This window comes from Monodelphis domestica, chromosome 1 (genome assembly GCF_027887165.1).
Source record: "Monodelphis domestica isolate mMonDom1 chromosome 1, mMonDom1.pri, whole genome shotgun sequence".
Taxonomy (NCBI): Eukaryota; Metazoa; Chordata; class Mammalia; order Didelphimorphia; family Didelphidae; genus Monodelphis; species Monodelphis domestica.
In genome coordinates, this window is record NC_077227.1 from 226,999,494 (window position 1) to 227,024,523 (window position 25,030).

At 37.4% G+C, this 25,030-nt stretch overlaps 1 protein-coding gene across 27 annotated transcripts in view; it reads left to right on the forward strand.

Annotated features, from left to right (window-relative positions):
- UNC79 (unc-79 homolog, NALCN channel complex subunit) overlaps positions 1–25,030 on the forward strand; it is a 338,162-nt gene that overhangs the window by 268,413 nt on the left and 44,719 nt on the right. For 20 of the 27 annotated variants that reach the window (XM_056810477.1, XM_056810478.1, XM_056810485.1 and 17 more), the window contains one exon: positions 5,728–5,832. The exons of 4 other annotated variants lie outside the window; for them this stretch is intronic. In XM_056810477.1, coding sequence (XP_056666455.1) covers positions 5,728–5,832 — 105 coding nt within the window. Of the gene's footprint in view, positions 1–2,253; positions 3,160–5,727; positions 5,833–25,030 lie in introns of those variants that run through there. 3 more of the 27 variants (XM_056810498.1, XM_056810497.1, XM_056810495.1) reach the window with 2 other exon arrangements.

Here is a 25,030-nt window from a genome sequence, read left to right on the forward strand (position 1 = left end):
AAGGCTTATATGCAAAGTGAATGATGATGATAACTTATCTTCATATGGAAATTTATAATTCTTGTTTTATCCTCACAACTGTGAGTTAGGTAGTTCAGGTATTATTACATTTACTTTATTGAAGAGGAAACTAAGGCTCAGGAAGGTATGGGGCCTTCACCAAGGTTATATGACTGGTAAGTAATAGCATTGAATTAGAAATAATAGTCATCAACATACACTTTTATGGTTTACCAGGGGCTTTCCCTTCATGATCTTATTTAAGCCATGTCATAACTCTGTGAGGTAGGTGCTATAGGTAGTATTATCTCCATTTTACAGATGAGGTTAGAACTTACTATACCATTACACCTGCTTCTTCATCACCATCACTGCCACCACCATCATTGTCATCATTATCTTCATGATGTTAACAATGATAATACTATCACTCTGGTTCTAGTTAGCAAAATTCTTCCTCATCTCTTATCTTGTTCTGCTTTCCAAATAACCCCAAAAGAATATTTCACCAACATACTTGACAGTCTCTTAGCAGTATAGTTAGGACATTTAGAAATGATTGAACAATTAGACCAAAAGAGTGTCAATCATTCAGTCAGTAAATATTAAGTAAGTGTATGTCAGATACTGTGCTAAGCACTAGAGATAAAAATGAAGGTAAAAGATAATCCCTGCTCTCAAGGAGATCATAGGTTAATGAAGGAGACAACATGCAAATAACTATGCACCAACATGATATATACAAAATAAAATGGGGATGGTTTTCAAGGAAAAGGACTAAGATCAAGGAGGGCTAGGAAAGTCCTTTTATAAAAGATGGAATTTTAGCTGAGTTATGAAGGAAATAAGAGAAGTCAGGAGGTGGAGATGAAGACTAATAGCATTCCAGATATGGGGGACAGTTAGCAAAAATGTCCAGAACTGGGAAAAATGTTTTGTTCAAGGAACAGCAAAGAGGGTCAGTATCACTGGATCATAGAATATGTACAGGTTTGTGGAATGGGTGGTGTAAGGTAGAAGAAAGCTGGAACAGTGGAAGGGTAGATTATAAAGGAGCTTGATTGTCAAATAGGAGATTTTATATTTGATACTTGGGGTGAAAGGGAGCCAATGGAGTTTATTGAGTGGGGAGGGGAGGATGACATGGTCAGATTTTTACTTAAGGAAGATCACTTGGACAGCTGAATGGAGGATGAATTCGCGTGGCTAGAGATTTATGGCAGAATAGCCAAGAAGCAGACTATTACAGTAGTTCAAACATGAGGTGGTGGTAGTGATGGTTGTGGTAGGTAATTAAGGGAACAATGTCACTCTGGAGGAAGGAATCTAGTATAATTCTACAGTTGTTTATTTACCCTTGGCCTTGTGCTATGTAACATTTTTAAAATTAATAACTTAATTGGATTAAGATTTTATTTTATTAGTTTAAATAATTTAATTAGAATTGCTTGTTAGTAATTTAACTGGAATTGATAACTTAATAATTGAAGCATTAATCCACGCTTACCAAATTTGTAAATTGTCCAAAGTTGGGAATGATTGGTGATATATAGGTTGTATAACAGAATTGGGATCCAAAAAGATTTTGACAATCTAGAACAGTGATGGTGAACCTTTTAAAAGATGGAGTGACAGGCCATGCCCCCACCCCATCCCCCAGATTGAGTGCCATACCTGCTACCCCACTAAGTGCTAGGCCCTCCCTGCCCCCCTCACCCCACACAGGTAAAGGAAGGAAGTGCTCCCATTGGGCTGCTGGGCAGGAGGGATGAGTGAAGTAAAGAATGTCCTCATGATATGTAGAGAGGGGAGGAGAGTGACCCAAGAGCTCTGCTTCCCTCCAGCTCTGCTGCCTGCAAGTCACTCACCTTGCTCACTGTGCTCTCCCTGTGGACTGCTGAGCCGAGGGGTAAAGTAGGGGAAAAAATGTCATCAGGCATGGTGGAGAGGTGGAGGGGAATAGCTCCACTTGAGCCATTCTGCCTTTCTAGTAACAAACTCTGGGGCATGGGGGGGGGTACGCAAGGGGAGAGGACAGCACATATGCCCAATGAGAATGTATTGTGTGCCATCTTTGGCACCTGTGTCATAGGTTCACCACCACTGGTTTAGAATATTGGTCCAAATAACAATTGCTGACATTTTTAATAGGACTTTGTGGTTTACAGAGTGCATTATAGATACTATTTTATTTGATGCCCATAACAATCCTGTGAGGTAGATTATATGGGTATTATTATCTTCATTTTACAGATGAAGAAATCAAGACCCAGGGAATTTCAGAATCTTTGCCATGGTCACACAGGTAGTTGGTGTTAAAAGCAGAATTTGAACCCAAATCTCTTCTTTTATTCAATCCTGTGCTTTTTCCATTATCTTGTGATGCTTTATATTTATTATGTGGTGACATTTATCCTGCTGGTTCTATATTTATGATCCTATGCTGCTATTATCTGAATCCCCCAAAGAAACTTATAGTGCTGATATGTAGAAAGTTTTATTTCAAGGTTAAAAATCAACTGCCTCATTACTGTAAAAGAGAATTGTGATAGAAAGTAGTTTGTATGAGAAGGACCAGCTGAAGATTAACCAACTGTATCATGGCCACCAAAAAAGTTAATGTTCTCTTAGGTGGTTCAGTCAGAATAATGGTATCCATAATGAATTAATTTTATGCCTATTGTGTTCTTCCCTGATCATACCTTCTTTGGAATATTCTGTTTGTTTTGGGGCTCCAAATTTTAGGAAGGACATTACAAAGCTATAGTGTCTCTTAAGAATGACCCAGAAAATGAGATTTTAACTATGATAGATAAAGAAAAGAATAGTGTGTGTGTGTGTATGTGTGTGTGCGAGAGAGAGAGAGAGAGAGAGAGAGAGAGAGAGAGAGAGAGAGAGAGCGCACAATATTCAAATATCTAAAATCTGTAATTTCCATTTCATCTCTGAGGGTCTATGATTCTGCCATTTCCATTTTACAGAGGCTTAAGTGACTTGCTTGAGGTCATACAGCTCACAAGTATTAGAGCAGAAATTCTAAATTATGTCTTATGATTCTACTTACCATAAGAATAGACTAAATGCCCTGTTCAGGTCCAAAGTCCTTATGAACGCATGAATAATTTGCACATCTAATCCACACATCATTCTTTCATCCCAAAGTAGAAAAATATTGGTTTGTCATTTGTAAAAGCCTGTGCATTTTGCTCCTTAATTCTCATCATTGATTTCATCTCCCCAATTCTGGGCTTTTGGTCTACAAGATTATAATCTCATTTTTTGCTATCTTTTGCCATCTTGCCTTAATGGTCTCTCAATTGCATTAACTTGAGCTCAGAGAGTTGTTTGCTTCCTCTTGAGAAAATGGAAAGCTACTATTTGCATGGAAGATAGATACAGAAGTATTGTTAGGTTGGTTTAACCGTGTCCTAATGGAAAAAAAGAAGACAGGAAAGAAAGAGAAGCTTTTATGCTTGTGAAAATAACGTGAAGTTTGTTCTCTCTTGCTCTAAAGTTTTCCAAGTTTTTTTTTTCTCAGTTCTGTATTCATCTAGAGTCCATGCAAAACAATCCTTCACAAGAAAGCCTCTATTTACTACAACAGGAGTTGGCTAGAGTTTCTGTTGTTTAATCCCCTTATATCTTTTCTCTATTCCCTGTCCCCTGCCTTGTTTTTTCCTTCTTTCTGTGTTATGGCCTTTTCTTTGTAGATGTATTCATATCACAGGATCATAGGATTTAGATTTGGAAGGGATCATAAAAATAACTGTATACAGACCCCACCCCCACCCCCACATTACAGATGAAGGAACTAAGTCCTAGAGATGAGAAGTGATTTGCCTAATTCTTCACAGATAATAATGAAAAGGTCTAGAAATTGAACTCAGGCAGTCTGTCACAGGTCTAATGATCTTTCCATTACATCAAGGTATTATACTTTCTGCCTCATGATTCTTTTCTGTAATTTATTTCTTATTTTTCCTGGAGTAATATAAACTTATGTATAAGGTTCATTCTTCTCTTCTTTGTAATTCTTCCTTAAAATTCTCCCTCCCTCCCTCCCTTTCCTTCCTTCCTTCCTTCCTTCCTTCCTTCCTTCCTTCCTCCCTTCCTCCCTTCCTCCCTTCCTCCTTTCCTCCCTTCCTCCCTCCCTTCCTCCCTTCCTCCCTCCCTCTCTTCCTCCCTCCCTCCCTCCTTCCTTCCCTTCCTTCTTTCCTCCCTCTTTTCCTTCTTTCCCTCCCATCCTCCCTCCCCGCCCTCTCTTCTGCCCTCTTTTCCTCCCTTATTCTCTCTGCTCAAACTGTAATCACTGAAACTTGGGCCCTCATCACATCTTGCTTGAATGATTGCAGTAACCTCCCAAATGATCTCCTTCCAGTCCCATTTTCTCCAATTCACATAGCTAGCTGCCAAACCAATATTCTAAGCTCACAATCTGACCATATTCTTCCCCTATTTAAAAATCTTTTTTTTGGCTCCTTTTTTTGTCTCTATTGTAAAATACAAAGTTCTGTTTATTTAGAGGATTTAAATAGCTTCTACCTACCTTTCCATATTACCCCTCTCCATACACTCTTCATTCCAGACAAATTGGTCTAATAACTATTCTTCATATATAACATTCTATCTATTTCCTACTTTTGTGCCTTTGCATAGGCCAGCGGTTCTCAACCTCTCAATTTGTAGCAATGAGAATACATAATGCATATCAGGTATTTACATTCTGTGAATCATAACTGTAGCAAAATTACAGTTTTGAAGTAGCCACCAAAATAATTTTTTGGTTTGGGGTCACTGCAACATGAGGAACTGTATTGCGAGGTCACAGCATTAGAAAGGTTGAGAACCACTGGCATAGGCAGTATTTACTCCTTCCCCATTTCTGTGTCTGTAAGGCATTCCCATTTGATCTACAACTTGTAGAATCCATCATTTCTTTCAAAACTATATTTCATGCTACTCTTCCTTAGCCCCTCTTGTTCTAGTTTCCTCCTCCTGTTTTAAATGACTTTTTAAAATACTTTGTATTTATTTGTCTATGAACATATTGTTTCATCTGTTCCCACCCTGGATCCTCCACAGAGAATTTGTCAAAGACTATAACATTTCTGGTTTTATATCTTGAATCATGGAGCCTTGCATATAGGAAGAGCCACTTAGCAAATTTTTGTTGATTGCAACAAATAATCAAAGGAAAATATTTGGAAAGAAACATGAGTAGAGCTGTTAAACAGGGCATTGCTATAGTATAGAAACTCAGAATTGTAGTTGCCTGTAGATTTGAATGCAAGCTGACAATCTCTCCTAATTCTCACTTACCTCATTTCTAAAATGAGAGAATTATGCTAGATGATATCTATGAGGGCAGAAACAATTGGATATTTCATTTCTTCTCAAAGATATGTAGAAACTCTCCCTCTACAAATGGGGAAGGCTTCCTATATTTAACAATATATTTAGCAATATATTTAGGAGATAGATATTCTGCTTTCCCCTGGTTGATCAAATTACATGTTCTTAGTGCTTAGTGCAAATCAAAATGAACTTTTTTGGGGATATTGTCTTTTTCAGTTTCTTTTTTCTGTTCAACTCAATAGGTAATTCTCAATACATCCCATAGTTACATTTTTCATTCCTGATGCATCTTGCTGAAGTACTCTATGACAATGGTCTATGCTAAGTGAATTTTTAGAAACCTTGTTCTCCCTTATTTTTGTTTTTGTTTAGGAGCGGGATAAATTCTACTTGTCTCGTAGTGTTGTCTTAGAGCTACTCCAAGCTCTGAAGTTAAAGTCTCCTTTGCCAGATACAAACCTACTACTGCTGGTCCAGGTAGAGTACTAACTCACTTCTAATCCTTTTTGTAATGCCCATGCATGTTTGTAAAATAAAGGAAGATAGCAGGACTGTAGGGTTTTATCCCATAGTCTCTGTCTTCTCTGTGATAGCAAATAAACTATCTTTATGAAGACTATGCTCTAACTATTACATTGCACTGAAGTTCATTCTTCCACTTGGCTTAATACAACATTTCTGTTGTGCCAAATGTTTGGCCACATCTATTTTTCTTCCTCATCCTCAAATGTCTCATAGGATTTTAGGGTTGGAAAGAAGTACAGAAGTCATCTAGCAGATTTGTTTCTGCCTCTCCAGTTCCACCACTACCAGCACTAGCTGCTCAGGAGCTTGATGCCTAGATTACTAAAGTGATCTCCTACAGATCTTTCTTTCAACCTCTAATCTCTCTCCTTTTCAATCTATCTTGTGGGCTGCTATCAGAATAATCTTTCTTAAGAGTGATTATTATATGGAATCTCAGGTCCACCAGAGAATTTAGAGTTCATCTGGTCTAATCCCCAACCAAAGAATAAACTCTGTCTACAATATCCCTTAAAAGATATTTTTCGACTTGAAGTCCTTTAATAATAGGGAACTCACTACCTCATAAGACATATCATTCCATCTATGGATAGTTCTCAGTTTTGCATATGTTTTTCTTTTATTGAACTGAACTCTACTTCCGTATAACTTCCCCCCACCAACCTCCCTACTTTGTTCTTAGTTCTTTGCTTTGGAATCAAGTAGAACAAGTCTAATTTCTCTTCCATGTGAAGAAAAAGTATTTAAAGATAATAATCAAGTTCCCAAGTCCTCTGAAAGTCAAATATCCCTAGTTCCTTCCAAGGGTCATCATGCAGCAAAATTTTAGCCCTTCTTGATTCTTACTGTGAAAAATCTAAATGTATCAGCCTAGCATTCAAGACCTTCCATGGATGTATCAACCAAACATTCATTTCTGCTGTAATAAGTTGACCGCCTCTACTTATAAGATAATGAAGAGTATGTGACTATAAGGTTAATGCGATTGCAAGGTTTCTAGGTGCCCTGCCACTTGTTCCCTAATCCCTAATATATTTCAGAAGGATCAGAGCTTAGATTTTTCTCAAAGGCTAGAGTTTAATAATAAAAAGTCATTCGTTTAAATCTCTGGGCCTCTGTTTTCTAATCTATAAATAAGAGGCTTAGATGATGCAGGAAAAGAGGCAATATTTGGCAGACATCTACATGTGTTGCCAGAGGTGGATATAGTGCTGAGTAGAAAAATACTCTTTAACTAACTTAGAGTAGATAGTGATTGGCCTTTTCTGTCCTATGTTGCCAAAATTGTGTAGTGGTAGCACACCTGGATAAGGAATCAAAGTCTAGGATCCTAATCCTGACTCTTCCAACTGTGTGACTCTGGGATTTTGATTTCTCTGAATCCTAGATTCCTCTTTTATAAAATGGAGATAGTGATATCCACATAAATTTACACTGCACACCTTCTAGGGTTGTCATGAGCACCAATGGGAGAAGTGTTTAGTTCAAGATCATAGGAATATAGACTTGGCAGGGACCTAGGAAATCCTTAAGTCCAATCCTTTCATTTTAAATATAAGGAAATCAAGAGCCAGAAGGGATATAACTTGTCAAAGATTGTATATTGTTAGTGGAAGAACTGAGATTCAAACATGTGTCTTCTCATTCTAAATCTAGTACAATTTTCCTTATAAGCTATTATTGTGGATATGCTTAATATTATTTGTGGGTACTAACACCATAACCAATGGTACATTTTAGTGAAAGTAACTTTTTTATATTAAAATATCCTGAAAGTTAAACAGGAGAAACTTATGCCCAGCAAAGGGAAAAGAACCTTTTGCAGTGAAGAAGAGCCCAAGAAGATTTAGGGGTGGTTAGCAGATGCTTTTTGCACCAGATAGCTTCAGAACTCTGATAATTCTACATCAGTGTGACTTGGGCGTCACTTAAATAAAAGATAGGCTATGAAAATTCTGTCCTTAAGACCTGTGAAGGCTCCTGTGCCTTTCCGAAGGAGGGTGTATATAGTGAATCTTTTGGGTCTCTAGGGCTCTGTGCTGTGATTGCTTGGCTATGAGGTCCATTAGTCAGCTCTAATAAGCACTTGTCAGGAGACAGCAATGAAACACTGACAGTCTAAATTACTCAGGGGTTAAAAGAACCCTGAAAACAATGATCATAGCATCAAAGCTAGATGAATAAATAACAAAAAACAAATTATCTGCAGGAAATAAAATGGTAAGAAAAGGATATTTCTATTCATTAAGGCAGTTTATTTCCTCTTTTCTTGGGCAAATTTGAATTTGTTACTGAACCTTGAATTAATATAGAGAAATTAAAAGATAAAATCACTTGGTATGCGAAGTATTTGTGTCAGGCATTTGGAGAACAGGCCCACTATGGACAATTATATGAATGTTTTTTAATCACACTTTAGCATTTTTCATTTTGAGGAATGTCCAGCTGCACAGAGAGCAGCCTTCACTCAAAAGTCAGTTCTTGTCCTGCTAGTTTTTAAGTAAGTGATAGGTTCTTATCCTATTATAAATTCAAAGCAAAATGGTTTCATGAGGAGGAAAAAAAGGAAAACACCCTTGAAAACATCTCTTTACCCAGTTTTCTGATCCTTTGGAGGTCAGGCTACCACATGAAATGGAAGCTCTTGAATGGGTTTACTAAGAGCAGATGAAAACAGTAGTTTCTTTCTCTGGGAGCTGAACATCACTCTGTAGTTATACTACTCTTTTCCCTATTACTCTAGACTTTTGGGGCTCACTAGTAATTCTCTGGGAGCAGGACATATTGTTGGACTGTTCATTCAGAAGAAAGATGTTGAACGTCTTCTCACCTGAACTATTCCATGTAGACCCCTCATTTGTCTCTCTGTCACCCGTCTCTTCCCTTTCTAATCAATTCTCTAAATAACTACCAAATTATATTTCTAAAGTATAAATCTGTCCATAGGATTATAGAATCATAGATTGAGTGATGAAAGGGATATTAAAGATCATGTAGTCCAACCTCCTCATTTTCCAATTGAAAAAACTGATGCCCAGAGTCTAAAACTATGCAAATAGAAAGTAGAAATGCTTATGGCTCTCCTCAGTAATCTTAAATAGTTCTCTGTTACAGTCTTGAGGATAAAAAAGCCCAGTATCTTCATTTTGTCATTTAAAGCCCCTGTCTTTTTAGTTTCATATCATGTTATCATCCATCACATATTTTCAATGTCAGTCAGGCTGGTTTGCTAATCAGTCCTTTCATCTTTTGACTCCACAGTTTTCTACAAGTGGTTCCCCCATATACAGAATATATTCTAATCTCAGTTCCATTTTATAGAAATTTTAACTTCCTGCATAGCTCTCTCAAATGGCATCTCCTTCATGATATAATAGATGTAAAGTACTTTGCAAACGTTGAAACCTATGATTACCAGCTATTATTATTTCAATAAATGAACATAAAGATTGGAGGTTTCTATCATTTTTCTTCATGTCCTCTCAATGAGTAAAGAAGGAATGGAGATTGCCACTGAGAAAGGCAGTCTGCTATTGGGTCAGTGATTGGAGCCTGGCACATTTTGAGTCTATGCTAGAGTTTTAAAAAGGCAGAGGAAGTGATAGTTTTCCTTTAATGGGTAATAGATGTTTTCAGATTCATGGGAAAATAATTTTTTGATGATCAGGTAACCCTACGAAAAATTTGGCCTTCCCCCACTTCCTTTAGTGACTTTCATTGGAAACCATTATAGTGTGTATGAGAGTGAGAATTTATAGGAGTGTGTGTGTGTGTGTGTGTGTGTGTGTGTGTGTGTGTGTGTGTGTGTGTGAATGAGGTTAAGACTTAGAAACAAGAAAAAGGAAAAGTTAGTCAAAGGAACAATTTGTATGTCTTATCATAAATGGAGTTGGTCTCAGAGCCAGAAAAACTTGAGTTTAAGCCTTATCTCTAACACATAGTGGTTATGTTACCCTAAGTTACTTCACCTTATAGTACACCAGGCAACTCTTTAAAACTTCACTAATGAAGAGACTTATTACCAACAGGGTAATATATTTTTAAGACACAACACTTGAAGACTATCTACCAATACCATCTAATCATTTAGCGGTTGCTGCTTTTGCTGGTAGAGAAAGAATTAACAAGTTGGATGACAGGATTCATTGATCAACAAGTATTTATTAAGAACAACTATATACTAGTGCTAGATTCTAGCTATATAAAGATAAAAATGAAATAATTGCTGACCTATTTCAGGTCTTTGCTACTACAAAAAATTTTGCCATAGGTATTTTGATATTTGGCTTTTATTACTACCTGATTTCTTGGGAGTATATATCTAGTAATGGAATTTCAAAGGGTATGGATATTTTAAAGCATGTCTAAATTATTTAAAGAACATTTAGGTCTCTTTCACAGTACCACCAACAGTGTGTCACATGCCCAAACTTGACTATTCTCATCTTGTTATCTTAGCCAATTTGTAAGTTGTGAGTTATTTTTACTTGTATTTTTCTTATGTGCTTTGGTGAATTTCCTTCATATTGTTGTTAATAGTTTGCACATCTTTTTGAAAACTCTTTGTTTAGATCCTTTAACCATTTATCTACTGGGGAATCGTTTTTAATTTTACATATTTCTGTGCATATATAACTTTGATATCAGAACTTTCTCAGATATTTGATACAAAGATTTTAGTATCTTTCCTTTGTATCCCAGTTGCATTAATTTTGTTTATGCAAAATCTTTTAAATTTCAAGCAAATGAAACATTTTTATGATCATTACTATTCCTTGCTTGTTAAGAATTCTTATCCTAGCCATATTTGTAAAAGGAATATAAACTGATTCTCTTCTGATTTTTTATATGATGTAACCTTTACTATTCAAGTCTCATAGCCATTTTGAATTTTTTAAAAGATATGATATGGGGCCAGCTGGGTGGCTCAGTGTATTGAGAGCCAGGCCAAAGATGGGAGGTCCTAGGTTCAAATCTGATCCCAGACACTTCCCAGCTGTGTGACCCTGGGCAGGTCACTTGACCCCCCATTGCCTAGCCCTTACCACTCTTCTGCCTTGAAGCCAATACATAGTATTGACTCCAAGATGGAAGGTTAAAAAAAAAGATATGATGTAAGATATTTCTAAGAAATTGCTTTCCAATTTTCCCAATACTTCTTATCAAATAGGGACTTCTTTCGTACGTAAAGTAGTTGACATTTCTTTAATTAAAGTTCTCAAAGGGATGAAATGATGTACTGAATCTAATTTTTAAAATATATACATGCTGATGTGGGACTTCTGGGTAATCATGGCTGCAATCTAGACGCCACACGCTTCCTCTCCCTGGCACCGAACAAAATAGACTACATCAAAGGAGCATAAAAATCACCTTTGGAGGAACAGAAGAACTCCCCAGTACTCTCCAGTACGTCACAGAGGTGAAGGTACGTGGGGTTTGAACATTTCCACACTATAATAAGAAGGAGGAAAAGCTTGCACAGAAACGTGAACTGAGCCGCCCTTCCCCCCCCCCCACCTCCCCCATCAAACCAGAGTGAGCTACCGGAGCACTCACTGGGACAGCGAGTGAGTGGGGAACGTCTCTGTCTCGGGGGGGGGGCACTCCAGGGTCCTTGGGATCTGGGGACTGCCAGGAAAAAACATCTCAGGGCAGTTTCACGGGAGAATCCTGTGCTGAGCACGGGCCGCGGAGCCTTACTTGGGGCGGTTGCACTGAGCATCTGGGCGAAGCTAAACACCAGGGGCAGACCACGCGCTGATTATCTGGGCGGAGCTGAACACCTGGGCAGTTTGGCTGTGATCAGGGGCCCAGCACTCTAAGAAACATTGGAGGCTGGGAAGAACTAGTCTGAGGCAACCTAAATTCACAGAAAACCCGCCCATATCACACAGACCCCAGACCAAAAAGGAAAGGGGAATAAAACCACCAAAGGGATGGCTCACATGGCCCAAAATCAAGCCTCCAGGAAGAAAGGGAAAAAGGTGACTATTGAAAACTTTTATGGCGGAAGTACCCAAGGAAAAGAAGAGAATGAGGAGGAAATCCAAAAAAAAATCAGAACATGACTCCCAAAATGGAAACTATCAACAAGCTCTGGAAGATCTCAAACTGGAACTTACCCAAAAGATGGAAACCTGGAAAGAAAAATGGGAGAAAGAGATCAGCAGTCTGACAGATAAGATTGCTCAATTGGAAAAAGAGCTCGAAGCATCCAATAGAAGGGCAGACAAAGCTGAAAAGCAAAACCAGTCCCTAACGACCAGAATTAAGCAACTCAAAGAAAGTGAGATCATAAAACAGCAAGAATCAATAAAGCAAAGCCAAAAATTAATGAATTAGAAGAAAACATAAAATATCTCCCTGAAAAGGTCACAGACTTGGAAAACAGAGGAAGAAGAGACAACCTCCGAATTTTCAGTCTCCCAGAAAAACCAGAAATAAACAATAAACTCGATATTATTCTACAGGAGGTTATGAAAGAACATTGCCCACACGTTCTGGAGCAAGGGGGCAAAATAAAATTGAAAGGGTTCATAGAACACCCTCTATACTAAACCACAAAAGACAACCCCTAGTAATGTAATTGCCAAATTCAAGAGCTTCCAAGAAAAGGAGAAAATCCTACAAAAAGCCAAGAAGAGGAGCTTCAGATATAAGGGGGCTCCCATAAGGATCACACAGGACTTAGTGGCTAACACACTAAGAGATCGCAAAGCATGGAACACGATATTTAGAAAGGCAAGAGAGCTGGGTCTCCAACCAAGAATCAACTACCCAGCAAAACTGACTATATACTTCCAGGGGAAAGTATGGGCATTCAAAAAAATAGAAGATTTCCGAGCATTTGCTAAGAAAAGACCAGAACTTAGTGGAAAATTTGATATCCAAGCACAGAAAGCAAGAGAAACATGAAAAGGTAAATATGAAAGAAAGGGAAAAGGAGATGAATCTTATCTTTTTCTTTAAGTCAAACTCTCTTCTATAAGGACTACATTTACATCAAATTATATATATTAATATGTGGGGAAAATGTTTTGTGTAACTCTCAAAATTTGTATGCATCATAAGAGTAGTTAGAAGAAACATGCATAGGGAAAGATTGGGGCATTAAGAAGATTTGGGGAAAGTGGGGGAAAAGAAAGGAAAAGGGAGGGGGAACCTTCGATAAGACTAAGATTTACTTCAATAAATAGGGGGGACTTAATAGAATAATCTTTCCCATATAAAGATACACATGGAAAGGGGAGGGGAAGAATTCTCATATGAGAAGGAGAGGAAGAGAGCGTGAAGTGGAATTACTTAAACCTTACTCTCAGTGAAAGTGAAACCTTACTCTCAGTGAAAGAGAAGAACATCTAGATCCAGTGGGATCCTGAATTCTATCTTATCCAATAGGGCAAGAAAGAAAGGAAAATTAAGGAGGGGGACGAGGGAGGGAGTATAAAATGGGAGGGAAGGAGAGGGGGGGAGAAGAAGGGAGCATAAAAAGGGAAGGGCTAGAAAGGGAAGCATCTCAAGGGAGGGGACTAGGGGGACTGACCTAAAGTAAATCACTGGTTCAAAAGGAGATAGCTAAAGAAGAAAGGTCAGAACTAGGGGAAGATATCAAAATGCCAGCAAATCCACAAATGACAATCATAACTTTGAATGTGAATGGGATGAACTCACCCATAAAACGTAGACAAATAGCAGATTGTATTAGAACCCAAAACCCTACCATTTGTTGTCTTCAAGAAACACATATGAGGTGGGTTGACACTCACAAGGTTAGAATTAAAGGTTGGAGTAAGACCTTTTCGGCCTCAACTTATAGAAAGAAGGCAGCAGTTGCAATCATGATATCTGACAAAGCCAAAGCAAAAATAGACCTGATCAAAAGGGATAGGGAAGGTAAATATATTCTGTTCAAAGGGAGTATAGACAATGAGGAAATATCACTAATCAACATGTATGCACCAAATGGTATAGCATCCAAATTTTTAATAGAGAAACTAGGAGAATCAAAGGAGGATATAGACAGTAAAACCATATTAGTGGGAGACTTGAACCAACCACTATCAAATTTAGATAAATCAAACCAAAAAAAATAAACAAGAAAGAGGTAAAAGAGGTGAATGAAATCTTAGAAAAATTAGAGTTAATAGACATATGGAGAAAAATAAATAGGGACAAAAAGGAATATACCTTTTTTTCAGCACCACATGGCACATTCACAAAAATAGATCATACACTAGGTCACAGAAACATGGCACTCAAATGCAGAAAAGCAGAAATAATTAATGCAGCCTTTTCAGATCACAAGGCAATAAAAATATTGATTGGTAAGGGTACATGGAGAGCCAAATCAAAAATTAATTGGAAATTAAATAATATGATACTCCAAAATCGGTTAGAGAAGAAATCATAGAAACAATTAATAATTTCGTTGAGGAAAATGACAAAGGTGAGACATCCTTTCAAACCTTATGGGATGCAGCCAAGGCAGTAGTACTTAGAGGAAAATTCATATCCCTGAGTGCATATATTAACAAATTAGGGAGGACAGAGATCAAGGAATTGGAAATGCAAATTAAAAAACTTGAGAACGAATAAATTAAAACCCCCCAGAAGAAAACCAAACTAGAGATCCTAAAAATTAAGGGAGAAATTAATAAAATTGAAAGTGACAGAACTATTGAGCTAATAAACAAGACTAGAAGCTGGTACTTTGAAAAAACAGAGAAAATAGACAAAGTACTGGTCAATCTAATTTAAAAAAGGAAAGAAGAAAGGCAAATTAACAGCATCAAGGATGAAAAGGGGGATCTCACCTCCAATTAAGAGGAAATTAAGGCAATCATTAAAATCTACTTTGCCCAACTATATGGCAATAAATATACCAACCTAGGTGATATGGATGAATATTTACAAAAATATAAATTGCCTAGACTAATTGAAGAAGAAATAGATTTCTTAAATAATCCCATATCAGAAACAGAAATACAACAGGCCATCAAAGAACTTCCTAAGAAAAAATCCCCAGGGCCTGACGGATTCACCAGTGAATTCTATCAAACATTCAAAGAACAACTAACTCCAATACTATACAAACTATTTGACATAATAAGCAAAGAGGGAGTTCTACCAAACTCCTTTTATGACACAAACTTGGTACTAATTCCAAAGCCAGGCAGGCCAAAAACAGAGAAAGAATATTATAGACCAATCTCCCTAATGAATATAGATGCAAAAATCTTAAATAGGATACTAGCAAAAAGACTCCAGCAAGTGATCAGAGGGGTCATCCACCATGATCTAGTAGGATTTATCCCAGGGATGCAGGGCTGGTTCAATATTAGGAAAACTGTCCACATAATTGACCACATCAACAAGCAAACCAACAAGAACTACATTATTATCTCAATAGATGCAGAAAAAGCCTTTGATAAAATACAACACCCATTCCTAATAAAAACACTAGAAAGCATAGAAATAGAAGGGTCGTTCCTAAAAATAATAAACAGTATATATCTAAAACCATCAACTAATATCATCTGCAATGGGGATAAACTAAATCCATTCCCATTAAGATCAGGAGTGAAACAAGGATGCCCATTATCACCTCTATTATTTGACATTGTATTAGAAACACTAGCAGTAGCAATTAGAGAAGAAAAAGAAATTGAAGGCATTAAAATAGGCAAGGAGGAGACCAAGTTATCACTCTTTGCAGATGACATGATGGTCTACTTAAAGAATCCTAGAGATTCAACCAAAAAGCTAATTGAAATAATCATCAACTTTAGCAAAGTTGCAGGATACAAAATAAACCCACATAAATCATCAGCTTTTCTATATATCTCCAACACAGCTCAGCAGCAAGAACTAGAAAGAGAAATCCCATTCAAAATTACCTTAGACAAAATAAAATGCTTAGGAATCTATTTCCCGAGACAAACACAGGAACTATATGAACACAACTACAAAACACTTTCCACACAACTAAAACTAGACTTGAACAATTGGAAGAACATTAACTGCTCATGGGTAGGACGAGCCAATATAATAAAAATGACCATCCTACCCAAACTCATCTATCTATTTAGTGCCATACCCATGGAACTTCCAAAAAATTTTTCTTCTGATTTAGAAAAAAACCATAACAGAGTTCATTTGGAAGAACAAAAGATCAAGGATATCCAGGGAAATAATGAAAAAAATACAAAGGAAGGGGGCCTTGCAGTCCCAGATCTCAGACTATATTATAAAGCAGCGGTCATCAAAACAATTTGGTACTGGCTAAGAGACAGAAAGGAGGATCAGTGGAATAGACTGGGGGCAAGCGACCTCAGCAAGACAGTATATGACAAACCCAGAGAACCCAGCTTTTGGGACAAAAATCCACTATTTCATAAAAACTGCTGGGAAAATTGGAGGACAGTGTGGGAAAGATTAGGTTTAGATCAACACCTCACACCCTACACCAAGATAAATTCAAAATGGGTGAATGACTTGAACATAAAGAAGGAAACTATAAGTAAATTAGGTGAACACAGAATAGTGTCCCTGTTAGACCTTTGGGAAGGGAAAGACTTCAAAACCAAGCAAGACTTAGAAAGAGTTATAAAATGCAAAATAAATAATGTGGAATACATCAACTTAAAAAGTTTTTGTACAAACAAAACCAATGTAACCAAAATCAGAAGGGTAGCAACAAATTGGGAAACAATCTTCATAAAAATCTCTGACAAAGGTTTAATTACTCAAATTTACAAAGAACTAAATCAATTGTACAAAAAATCAAGCCATTCTCCAATTGATAAATGGGCAAGGGACATGAACAGGCAGTTCTCAGCCAAAGAAATCAAAACTATTAATAAGCACATGAAAAAGTGTTCTACATCTCTTATAATCAGAGAGATGCAAATCAAAACTCTGAGGTATCACTTCACACCTAGCAGATTGCCTAACAAGGCAGCAAAGGAAAGTAATGAATGCTGGAGGGGATGTGGCAAAGTGAGGACACTAATTCATTGCTGGTGGAATTGTGAATTGATTCAGCCATTCTGGAGGGCAATTTGGAACTATGCCCAAAGGGTGATAAAAGACTGTCTGCTCTTTGATCCAGCTATAGCACTGCTGGGTTTGTACCCCAAAGAGATAATAAGGAAAAAGACTTGTACAAGAATATTCATAGCTGCACTCTTTGTGGTGGCCAAAAATTGGAAAACGAGGGGATGCCCGTCAATTGGGGAATGGCTGAACAAATTGTGGTATATGTTGGTGATGGAATACTATTGTGCTAAAAGGAATAATAAAGTAGAGGAATTCCATGGAGACTGGAACAACCTCCAGGAAGTGATGCAGAGCGAAAGAGCAGAACCAGGAAAACATTGTACACAGAGACTGATACACTGTGGTACAATCAAAGGTAATGGACTTCTCCATTAGGGTCAATGCAATGTCCCTGAGCAATCTGCAGGGATCTAAAAAACACTATCCACAAGCAGAGGATAAACTGTGGGAGTAAAAACACTGATGAAAAGCAACTGCTTGACTACAGGGGTTGAGGGGATATGACTGAGGAGAGACTCTAAATGAACACTCTAATGCAAATACCAACAACAGGGAAATGGGTTGGAGTCAAGAACACATGTGATAACCAGTGGAATCGTGCGTCAGCTATGGGAGAGGGAAAGGTGGTGGGAGGGAAAGAAAATGATCTTTGTTTCCAGTGAATAATGTTTGGAAATGACCAAATAAAATAATGTTAAAAAAAAAAAAATATATATATATATATATATACATATACATGCCTACTTCAGGGATGGCGGCCATCAAGAAGCAGGACATTTCCTCTCCCCAGCATCCACTAATATAGACTACCTCAAGAAAGCAAAAAAACCACTGTCATAAGAACGGAGGGACTCTACATTATGGCGCAGAATTGAAGGTTCGTGGGATTTGGGAATTTCCACACTATAAGGGGGTGAAAAAGCTCCCAACCAAACATGAGCCGATCTACCCTCCCCCACCCCACCCATGGAGCCAAAGTCAGAGCCAGCGTGCACCAGAATCAGCGAGTGAGTAAGGGGAACCTCTAGAACAAGCAAGGGCCACCTCTAGGTCCTTGGGAGCTAACTAAGACCACCAAAAACCTTCCCCTGAGAGAAGCTACACCTGAAAACCTGGCAGGGAGGGGAATGCAGACTGTGGGAACTCCCACACAGAGAAGAGCTGTTAATAGTGGGGGCTGTGGAGATTCGAGAGCTTGCCTCAGGCAAAATCCTTACTCTTTAACTCCATACACAGAGAACCTGCCCAGCTCACTCAGCTTTCTGACTAAAAAGGGAAGGTAAAACCTCCACAGTGATGGCAAATTGTGCCCAGGGGCAAACATCCTCCAAGAAAAACAAAAGAAAGTAGTGACCCTGGAAAATTTTTATGGAGGAAAACCCCAGGATACAGAGGAAATACAGAAGGAAATTCAAATGAATCCCAAACCTTCCCCCCAAAATGGAAATTGTCCACAAGCTCTGCAAGAAGTTAAATTGGAGCTTATCAAAAAATATGGAAGCCTTCTGGCAAGAAAAGTGGGAAATGGTTCAAAGAGAAAATCCAAATATTATAGCAGAAAATAAAAAAATTAAAGCAGAAAACCAAAAGATTATAACAGAAAACTAGGCCTTACGGACCAGAATTGAGCAACTGGAAACCAATGATCTTACAAAACCATAAGAATTAATAAAGAAAAGTCAAAAGACTGACAAAATAGAAGAAAACATAAAATATCTCACTGACAAGGCGACAGATCAGGAAAACAAAGGAAGGGGAGACAATTTGAGGGTCATTGGTCTACCTAAAGAACCAGAAATACACAGAAATCTTGACATCATACTACAAGAAATCATCCAAGAAAGCTGCCCTGATGTTCTTGAACAAAGGGGCAAAATAGATATTGAAAGAGTTCATAGAACACCCTCTATACTAAATCCCCAAAACACAACTCCCAGGAATGTAATTGCCAAATTCCAGAGCTTTCAAGCTAAAGAGAAAATTCTAAAAGAAGCTAAAAAGAGACAATTCAGATACCAAGGAGAACCAATCAGGATCACACGAGATCTGGCAGCTTCCACACTAAAGGACTGCACGGCTTGGAGCATGATATTTAGAAAGGCAAGAGAACTGAGTCTTCAACCAAGAATCACCTATCCATCAAAACTGACTATATTCTTCCAGGGGAAAGTATGGGCATTCAACAAAATAGAAGACTTCCAAATATTTGTAAAGAAAAGACCAGAACTAAGTGGAAAGTTTGATATCCAAACATAAAGTTCAAGAGAAACATGAAAAGGTAAATAAGAAAGAGGGAAAAGGGAAAATTTTTTTTTATTTAAACTCTCTTCTTTAAGGGCTACAATTAGATCAAATTATATGTGTATGTATATATAACAAATATATATATATATATTATTTTTAGGATTTTTATTTTTTTTAATTAATTTTATTTTTTCTCGGTTACAATAATCACGTTATTTTCCTCCCTCCCTTACACCCACCCTTCCCACAGCCGATGCACAATTTCATTGGGTATTACTTGTGTCCTTCATCAGAACCTATTTCCATGTTGTTGTTTGCACTAGGATGTTCATTTAGAGTCTACATCCCCAACCATATCCTTTCGACCCATGTATTAAAGCACTTGTATTTCTTCAGTGTTTTTATTCCCACAGTGTTTCTTCTGAATGTGGATAGTGGTTTTTCTCATAAATTCCTCCAAGTTGTTCAGGATCACTGCATTGCCACTAATGGAGAAGTCCATCACATTCGATTGTACCACACTGTATCAGTCTCTGTGTATAATGTTTTCCTGGTTCTGCTCATCTCACTCTGCATCAATTCCTGGAGGTTGTTCCAGTTCCCATGGAATTCCTCCACTTTATTATTCCTTTGAGCACAATAGTATTCCATCACCAACATGTACCACAATTTGTTCAGCCATTCCCCAATTGATGGGCATCCCCTCATTTTCCAATTTTTTGCCATCACAAAGAGTGCAGCTATGAATATTTTTGTACATTTCTTTTTCCTTATTATCTTTTTGGGGTACAAACCCAGCAGTGCTATGGCTGGATCAAAGAGCAGTCTTTTAGTACCCTTTGGGCAAAATTCCAAATTGCTCTCCAGAAAGGTTGGATCAATTCACAACTCCACCAGCAATGAATTAATGTCCAGACATTGCCACACCGCCTCCAGCATTCATTACTTTCCTTTGCTGCCTTGTTAGGCAATCTGCTAGGTGTGAAGTGATACCTCAGAGTTGTTTTGATTTGCATCTCTCTGATCATAAGAAATTTAGAGCACTTTTTCATGTGCTTTTTAATAGTTTTGATTTCTTAAGCTGAAAATTGCCTATTCATGTCCCTTGCCCATTTATCAATTGGAGAATGGCTTGATTTTTTGTACAATTGGTTTAGCTCTTTATAAATTTGAGTAATTGGACCTTTGTCATAGGTTTTTGTAATGAAGATTGTTTCCCAATTTGTTGCTTCCCTTCTACTTTTGGTTATATTAGTTTTATTTGTACAAAAACTTTTTAATTTGATGTAATCAAAATTATTGATTTTACATTTTGTGATTTTGTTCAAGCTCTTCCTTGGTTTTAAAATCTTTCCTTTGCCAAAGATCTGACAATTATACTATTTTATTGAATATTCTATTGAAAAAAAAACTAGAAGTATAGGAATAGAAGGGCCTTTCCTAAAAATAATGAACAGTATAAATAAATAAATATATATACATACATACATACATATATATATATATATACATATAAAACCATCAGCAAACATCATCTGCAATGGGGATAAACTAGAAGCCTTCCCAATAAGATCAGGAGTGAAATAAGGATGCTCATTATCACCTCTATTATTTAATATTGTGCTAGAAACACTAACAGTAGCAATTAGAGAAGAAAAAGAAATTGAAGGTATTAAAATTGGCAATGAGGAGACCAAGCTATAAGTCTTTGCAGATGATATGATGGTCTACTTAAAGAATCCTAGAGAATCAACCAAAAAGCTAGTCAAAATAATCAACAACTTTAGAAAAGTTACAAGATACAAAATAAATCAACATAAGTCATCAGCATTTCTATATATCTCCAACCCATTTCAGCAGCAAGAATCAGAAAGAGAAATTCCATTTAAAATCACCCTAGACAAGATAAAATACTTAATTTCACCTAATTTGTTTATAGATTCCTTCTTTATATTTAGGTCATTCACCCATTCTGAGTTTATCTTGGTATCTTGGTATAGGGTGATGTTGGTCCAAACATAATCTCTCCCATACTGTCTTCCAATTTTACCAGCAATTTTTATCAAATAGTGGGTTTTTGTCCCCAAAACTGGGATCTTTGGTCTTGTCATAGACTGTCTTGCTGATGTCATTTACCTGTAGTCTATTCCACTGATCCTTCTTTCTGTCTCTTAGCCGGTACCAAATTGTTTAGATGACCACTGCTTTATAGTATAGTTTGAGATCTGGGACTAAAAGTCCTCCTTCTTTTGCATTTTTTCCCATGATTTCTCTGGATATCCTTGATTTTTGTTCTTTCAAATGAACTTTGTTATGGTGTTTCCTAATTCAGTAAAAAAGATTTTTGGAAATTCGATGGGTATGACACTAAATAAGTAAAATAATTTGTGCAGGATTCTCATTTTTATTATGTTAGCTCATCCTACCCATGAGCAATCAATATTTTATCAGTTGTTTAGATTTAGTTTTAATTGTGTGGAGAGTGTTTTGTAGTTGTGTTCACATAGTTCAGGCTTGTCTCAGCAGATAGATTCCTAAGTATTTTATCTTGTCTAGGGTGATTTTAAAAGGAATTTCTCTAATTCTTGCTGCTGAAATGGGTTGGGGAGCAAATCCTGGACATATACTGCTTCCCTCCCCCCAGTCCATTTGTTACCCATCAACTCCACTATAGGGTGGGAATCTATTCTCTGCCCCTATGGATTGGATTGTTCTTCCCACTTTGGGTCAATTTCAATGCACTTAAGAGTTGAGTATTTTCTATCTCCAACCTTTTGACTCTTCAAGTGTATTGATGTTCTCCTCCCTCCCGCTATGAGCTTCTTTGTGATATATAAATTCACCCCGTTTTGTTTCTTTTCCCATTTCTTTTAGTATTAACCACTTTTTTAGCTCTAGTTGTGTGTGTGTATATATATATATATATATATATACACATGTACATGTATATATATATATATATACACACACATGTATATGTATTTATGCATACATATATCTCTATACCTATTTATGTCTTGTTATTTCATCCTATACAGTTTGTCAGTGTTCCCTCTAAGTGTAATTCTTCTAGCTGTCCAGGTGATAACAACAGTTTTTAAGAGTTACCAATGATCTATATCATTTTAACTTATTGAGTCTCTTTCTAAAAAAAGGGATTTTTTGTTTTTGTTTTTTTCTTTTTTCCCACCTTTTAAATTACCTTTTGATGATTCTCTTGAGTTCTGTGCTTGGACATCAGATTTTCTGTTCAGGTCTGGTCTTTTCTTGGAATTCTTCTATTTTGTTGAATGACCATACTTTCCCCTATAAGAATATAGTCAGTTTTGCTGGGTAGTTGATTCTTGGTTGTAGACCTAGTTCCCTTACTTTCCAGAATATCATATTCCATGCCTTTTGGCCCTTCAGTGTAGATGCAGTTAGATCTTGTGTTATCCTCACTATGGTTCCATGGTATCTGAATGACTTCTTCTTGGCAGCTTGTAATATTTTTTCTTTGGTCTGATAGTTCTTGAATTTGGCTATAACAATCCTGGGTGTTGTCAGTTGGGGATTAAATACAGGAGGTGATCTGTGGATTTTTTCAATCATCACTTTTCCCTCTTGTTCTAGAATATCGGGGCAGTTTTCTTGAATAATTACCTGTAGTATTATGTCCAGGCTTTTTCCTTTTGTCATGGTCTTCTGGTAGATCAATGAGTCTTAAATTGTCTCTCCTCGAACGATTTTCTAAATCTTCTGTTTTGTGAATGAGATGCTTCATATTTGCCTCAATTTTTTTATTCTTTTGGTTTTGTATTATAGTGTCCTGCTGCCTTGTGAGGTCCCTTAATTTTAGTTGTTGTATTCTGGTTCTTAAGGACTGGATTTCATCCCTGGCTTTTTGGTCATCATCCTCCTCGTCTCATTTTCTTTGTGGAGGTCATCTTTCATCCTCTTTACCTCATCTCTCTTCTCCTTTGCCTCATCTGTCATCTCCTTTGCCTCATTTTCAAGCTGGTTGGTTTTGACTTTCAAGACAGTATTTTCTGTTTCCAGATGAGTTATCTTAGTTTTAAGTTCTTTTCCCAGTTGTCTTCAGCCTCTCTTAATTGTGTTTTGAATTGAGTTTTGAGCTCTTCCAAAGCCTTTATCCAATTCACTGTTATTTCTGATTCATTGTTTACTAATCCCTCCTCCTCTGTTCCATTTGCTCTTTGTTCTTTGCCTGTATAGATTGTAATTTTTTCTTTTTTTTTTTGTTTGCTCGTATTTACCCCTTCTTTACTCCCCGTATTGGTCTGTGCTCATGCTCCTCTCATTTTTTTTGGTTTTGGATTTTTCTCTCAGTCTCCCATCTTGGAGCTTTGGCAGAAAATCTCTCCATGAAGACTGTGGGGGAGGGGTGTTGAAGTTTGAGCTTCCCTGTCCTCTGGAGGCTTTTGATTGGATTAAAGTCCAGCAGTCTGTGAGGGAGGGGTTTTGGAGCTTGAGCTTCCCTGACCTCTGAAGACTTTTGATGGGATAAGTTCAGCTGGGTTGGGTTGGATGTGCTCTGGGGCCAAAACCCTCTGGATGATGGGAGGAATATGGACGGTCTCTGCTGCTCTGACCAGGCTTCCTGCTCTGCATTCCCTCTCTAGCTCCTTCCCCACTGCCTATGTTTGACTCTTTGAGCCTGGTACAGCCCTGCCTACAAGGTACACCCTCTAAACAAGGGCCTTTGCCCACCCAGAGGTTTCCGCTGCCACTGGAGGCTTAGTGCTCTAGGTGGGTGGGGAGGGGTCTTGGGACCTTCCTTTTGCCTTCCCCTTAAACCTGAGTGTTCTCAAATTCTGGCTTTTGGGGGGCATACATTTTGGATCGAGTCTAGCAGGAGGGTTCCTTGGCTCTGTCTTGTTGTTAGGTTTGATTTTCAGTCCCTTGGGAGTATTTAATTTGTAATAGGTAAGGAAGGGTTTTAGAGGTCTGAACTTTTGCTGCTTCTATGCCGCCATCTTAAATCTGCCCCTGATCAAATTATATATATATTAATATATGGGGAAAATGTTATTTGTAACTCTCAAAAATTGTATTCATTATTATAGTAATTAGAAGAATCACTCAACTGAAAAGATTGAGCCATTAAGGGCTTTAAGATGATATGCCAAAAATAAAAAAAAAGTGTGGGGAGGAATCAAAGATGATATCAAGAGATATTTGAAGAAATAAAAGAAATAGGATAATCTTCTTCACACAAAGATACACATGGGAAGGGGAGGGGAAGAATACTCTTATAAGAAGGAGAGGAAGAGAGTGCTAATAGGTAATACTTAAACCTTACTCTCAGTGAAATCAATTCTGAGAGGGAAGTGCATCTAGATCAATTTAGATCTTGAATTCTATCTTATCTTACAGGGTGAGAAGGGAAAACTAAGGCAGGTAGTGGGTAGGGAGTACAAAAATGGAGGGAAGGAGAGGGGGGAGGGAACTCAACAGACCCTAAATTAAAAAAAAAAAAAGCAAGACGGGAACAAAAAGGGAGGGGCTAGAAAGGGAATAATATCAATGGAGGGGATTAAGGGGATTGATTAAAAGTAAACCACTGGTTTAAAAGGATATAGCAAAAGAAGAAAGGACAGAAATAAGAGAAGATATCAAAATGCTAGGGAATTCACAAGTTACAATCATAACTTTGAACGTGAATGGGATGAACTCACCTATAAAATGTAGACGAATAGGAGAGTGGATTAGAATCCAAAATCCTACCATATGTTGTCTAATAAGAAACACACCTGAGGCAGGTAGATCCTCATAAGGTCAAAATTAAAGGTTGGAGTAAGACCTATTGGGCCTCAACTGATAGAAAGAAGGCAGGAGTTACAAT